Source organism: Nannospalax galili, unplaced genomic scaffold (genome assembly GCF_000622305.1).
Source record: "Nannospalax galili isolate Female #2095 unplaced genomic scaffold, S.galili_v1.0 scaffold192, whole genome shotgun sequence".
Classification (NCBI taxonomy): domain Eukaryota; kingdom Metazoa; phylum Chordata; class Mammalia; order Rodentia; family Spalacidae; genus Nannospalax; species Nannospalax galili.
The window spans coordinates 1,746,737-1,751,947 of NW_008331810.1; the positions used below are offsets into that span (position 1 = coordinate 1,746,737).

General features: G+C 47.4%; 1 protein-coding gene across 1 annotated transcript; it reads right to left on the reverse strand.

The window, feature by feature from the left end:
* Positions 1–284: 284 nt before the first annotated feature.
* LOC103728931 (beta-1,3-galactosyltransferase 5-like) lies at positions 285–4,087 on the reverse strand. The gene is made up of 3 exons (XM_008826926.1): positions 4,039–4,087; positions 2,100–2,156; positions 285–853 (listed from the first exon to the last, which is right to left on the reverse strand). The coding sequence occupies exons 1-3, from the start codon at positions 4,085–4,087 to the stop codon at positions 285–287; spliced, it is 675 nt and encodes a 224-aa protein (XP_008825148.1).
* Positions 4,088–5,211: the final 1,124 nt, after the last annotated feature.

The window sequence follows — 5,211 nt, forward strand, 5'->3', positions numbered from 1 at the left end:
GCCTAATCTCTTAGCCAGGGATAGCTGAGTTATTTGTTTCGGACAAGGAGATGAGCTAAGGGTTGTTGACCAAGATGTTTTCCCACAGAGCAGGGAGCCTGCACTTTTATGACGCCGCTTCCTTCTGCCAGCCCAACAGTGTTCTGCAAGACAGGGATTATCAGAGCCACTGTTTTCAGTGCCCTTCCCTTTTAGCAGAGAATGCAGCCTGGACCTATAAGTTTTAGGCTCACCTCACCCTAGGTCCTGGCATCCTGGTTTCCTACAAACCACTACTTTCCCCCTCAGGAAGCCACACAATCTTTTTCCCGGGAATGCTCTAGCGCCTGCCAGTAGTTGAGTAGGTCGTGGGGCATGACATGGTGGCAGGTCACGATTTTCTGAAAACGACACACGGAGAAACGTAAGCCACCTGGGAAGAAGGTCGGCTTGGAATGGAGCTCCTCCCACCTGATCTTCAGCTTGGCCAGGCAGAGTCCCACAAACACATCCTCTAGCTTGAGGAATGGGACACTTTCTGAGACCCTGTACACCTCTCTTGCCACGTCAGTGGACAAGACATAGCCAGTGCCTGAGCAGAAAGATGGGTCCTTGTCCCACGGATATTCAAATTTGCTTACAAACCACTTGCTCAATGTCGACCTAATGACAAAATTACTGTGCATTATGTAGCCTGTGAAGAATCTGGTTGTTTTGTTTTTCCTTAGCAGCAGCTCCGCCAGATAGCCAACATTGACAAACATGTCGGAGTCAGTTTTCATCACAAAAGTTGCCTGAGGACAAAGGTGGTGGACCCACTCCATGCCCATCATGGTCTTCAGGGTCAAGTTGAAATAGACGTCCTTATCAGAGCCTGCTCAGTGGTTAAGATCGAGTACTTCTCTTCCAGAGGACCGAGTTCAGTTTCTAGCACTCACATCAGGCAGCTCAAAACCACCTGTAACTCCAGCTCTAAGGAACCCTATGTCTCCTTGTGACCTCCACAGGCAATTGAATTTGTGTGCATTGTTCCCTACACAGACACAGATACATACACTTAATTTTAAAAATAAAATTAGAGGGTTTGGGGAGACGGCTGAGTAGTTAAGAATGTCTACAGTTCTTGGAGAAGACCCCGCCCAGTTCAGTTCCCAGTACCCATGTGAGATGGGTCACATCGACCTGGAAGCATAACTCCTGGCCTCCATGGGAACCTGCACATATGTGCACATACCCACAGACACATACACATACACATAATAATAAAAATAAATCTTTTATTATCTTTCTTTTATGTGTATGAGTATCCTGCCTGCATGTATTTAGTGCACCTGTTTCATGCAGTGACTATGGAGGTCAGAAGAAGGCATCAGATTCCCTTGGACCTTTTGTTAGAGATGGTTGTTAGCTGCCATGTGGGTGCTGGGAATCAAACCCGGGTCCTCTGGAAGAGCAGCCAGTGCTCTTAACCACTGAGCCATCTCTCCAGCCCCAGAATTTTAATCTCTGAACCCTGTAAAACTTTCATTTAAGCAAAGGCCCTGAATCCTGCAACCTGATGGCCTGGGGCAATGGAACACACCCTCCACCCACCCAGCCCAAACCCACCTTCCCACATCAGTTCTTTGAAACTAGCCAACTGGGAAAGCCTGGGAGGTCTTCAGACACAGTGCTCTTTCATTAGGAACAGAAGTCTGTCAAGCTTCTGGGTCCTGTGTTTGCAGGATCTGACTGACCAGGGAGCCCACCCATATGCAAAAGCAAAACCTGTCCTGCAGACCTACTTTTAGTTTGTCTGAATGTTCTTTATGTAGTGTTTGTGGGGTCCTTGGACTTCAAATTTTATTTCTAACCTTTGGAACATTTTCCTTGTCTAAAACGGAATTCCCAAGAAACAGTCTCCAGTTATACATCAGTATCCCCATGTACAAATCAGGTGTTTTCACCCTGAGAGAAGGACCAGGAACCCCCCTTCCCGCTGGTAGACTTGGAAAGAAACTAACACCATCAGGAGACACAGATTAGGACAGCATGTTCTGGGAAAGGGTGCATGAACCCCCAGACTGTGGTCCCCAGCAGCTGGCAGGTAGGAATCCTTAGCTCAGTACAACCCCACTTACCTGAAATGGAGCTGTCAGTGGGTAGAGCCAGGGTCACAGGAACCTCACCTCCAGGCCCTGTGGCATAGGGAGCCAGTCAGAAGCAGAGAGCAGGCTCCAGCAGACTGTGAGGTCCCATCGTTCCTCTGTAACCTCAGAGCAATACCGACCCAGTCATGGAGTTTCTGAGCTGGAATAGAAATGTACTGCAGGGACTTAGAGAACACAGGCTCTCCCCTCTACCCATTCCTCTGCCTCCTGTCCCTCACAGGCTCCAGAGTACAGCTGCTAGGATCCCTGGGCCTCCTCTGGTGATGAGAACCTGGAGTGCGGCCCACAGTCACCCACTCCAGAGTCACTGTCAGGGACCTTAGAAGACTATCAGTTTGAATCAAACAAGAATGTAGAACAGGGAACACCAGAAAATCCCACTGCCTGAAGAACTCTGAGGTTTGGCACAAGGAAGGGCATTTACCAAATGGACAGAATATGGACTTTTATATGCAAACAAGCTCACTGAATCATGTGTTCTTGTGTCCTTTGTACCTAACCTTGATCCCTTTAAACCCTGATTTGCCTCCCCCCAAGATGATTGTATATTTTTAACTTAAAAAATTTATTGAGAATTTCATACATACATATAAGATGTTTTGATCAAATCCATTCCCGTTCCCTCCCCTCCAAGTCCTCCCATAGCTCCCTGTCACTTTTCTCCTGCAACTTCAAATACTTCCCTTCCTTCCTTCCTTCCTTCCTTCCTTCCAACTTCCTAACTTCCTTCTTTCTTTCTTTGTTTTCCTTTTTTATTTTTAAAAAATTATATATATATTATATTTATTATTTTTAAATTTTTATGTGTATGAGTGTATTGCCTGCATCTGAGTACACCTCTGTAGTGCAATGCCAGGGATGTCAGAAGAGGGTGTTGCATTCCTCTGGCACTGGAGTTAAGGACGGTTCATACCTGCCATGTGGGTACTGGGAATCGAACCTGGGTCCTCTGCAAGACCAGTCAGTGCTCTTAAACACTGAGCCATCTCTAGCCCTCTTTCTTTTTTTTAATTGGGGCTTTTTGCTGCTCTAACATTCCCCCCTCTTAAGAGGTAACCCTAAAATCTTTTAGAGAGCAGATAAGAGCTCCCAAATACTTCTGACATTTTTGGCCTTTGGAACAGAGTATGTTGCTAAGACCCCAAGGACATTTTGACTTTTAGCCAAGAAACTGGCTACTTTCCTTTGGGGTCTTTTTACCCTTACTGCCTAGCCAATTCTTACCTCCTATTTTTATCACACCATCCTCTGAAGAGGTTACCCAAATTGCAGATGGAATCAGAACACAGACCACTCTGGCTTCTTCCATGCTGAACAGAGATGCACGGTCAGGCAATTGGGGTACCCATCCAGTGGGTCTATCTAAACGACTCCCAAATTGCATATCTCTTATCTATAGGAGGACAAGAAAGTCCTGGACTGGTGAATAGGAGATGTGAAGGAGAAGTAAAGGCAAGAGTAATTAACATTACAAGTTCTAGACAGGGAACCAGAAGAAAGAACAGGACAAATTTCAATGGTTCATATCAGAGTCCATTGGAATTTCTTGGTGAGAATTTCCAAAAGTAATCCTCTGTTGGGCTCCTCCTCATTTTTCTTATTCTTCCAAGGCTGGAGTCAAGAGTGATGGATTCAGGATTTGTTTTCAGTTTCTTTAATAGCTGTTGGAGTGGCTAGAATCTGTCAGTTCCCTCTCAAAGCCTTCTAGATAATGTGAGAAAACAAATTTAGTAATCATTTTAGAACAATAGCTGGTTGTCTCCCTTAGCTACAGGTGGGCACTACAGTAGGCAGCGAAGTAGGAGTTCTGTTCTTCTAAAGGCCAGTCCTCATCCATTGTGGGGTCCTCAAGGCCCTGTCTTGCCAAGGTGGCACAGAGAGGAAGTTGCTAGGGCATGGCCTGACTTGCTTTGAATGTCTGAAGGGTATTTCCGCACTGGTGGGGAGTGCATGATCATCGCGTGACCATCCTTAAGATATACTCTCGGGGGGGGAGGGGGATTTCTAAATGCCTTTATAAGCTCTGTAACACCTGCAATAAATGAGTTCCTGCTGGACTACACTCCCCGTTGCGTCTGCAAGTTCCCGGTGCTGGGGGTGGCAAGGGCTGGCAAACGGCATGCTTACTTATCCCCAGTTATCCTTGTGCAGGGGTCGCAGGGGCACCCTGCAACTGGCGCCCAGCGTGGCGCTCAAAGGAAGATGAAAAGGAGTCCAGGGTAAGCGAGACCTAAAGTATGGGTAAGTCAACTAATAAGCCTGAGGATCTGGCGCTTAAGGTGCTGAGGGATATGCTTAAAAGCAGGGGATTGGATCTGTCAGATCCGGCAGCTCAAAAGGTTTTGGCAGAGGCCGTTCATTTGGCTCCCTGGCTACTTGGGGCTAATGTTTTTACTGGAGATAGATGGGAACATGTGGAATGCCTAGCTCAACAAAGGGAGGTTCAATTGGGGATTGACCCACTGATGGAGTTCTACCCTACTATCTTGGCCTTAAAGGTATGCTTTCAGCCCGAGAGCCCTAAGCCCTCTGCACCACCTCCTGATGAGCTTTCAGAAACCCCGGCACAGGAATCATGGGAAAAATTTGAGGTAGAACGCAGAAATGCAACAGAAGTGAAACCAAAAGTGGTGAAAGTAACAAGTGGCACCTCAGGCGTGCCCTGGCCAACTTCAGGGCTTCCCGGGACCCATGAAAACCGTCCCCATTCTCAGGCAGATGGAGCTAAAGGGGAGGTGCGACCCCTGGTGGCGGCAGGGTTATCTGCCAACCTCATAGGACAAGATATTTTGTGGGATGCACAGGCCTGCATATCCACTGATAACAAGGCCTTTTATGATGACCTTTTGGACCTTGAAGAGCCTGGCCAACTTCAGGGCTTCCCGGGACCCATGAAAACCGTCCCCATTCTCAGGCAGATGGAGCTAAAGGGGAGGTGCGACCCCTGGTGGCGGCAGGGTTATCTGCCAACCTCATAGGACAAGATATTTTGTGGGATGCACAGGCCTGCATATCCACTGATAACAAGGCCTTTTATGATGACCTTTTGGACCTTGAAGAGCCTGATAGGCTTCCCAAGTCA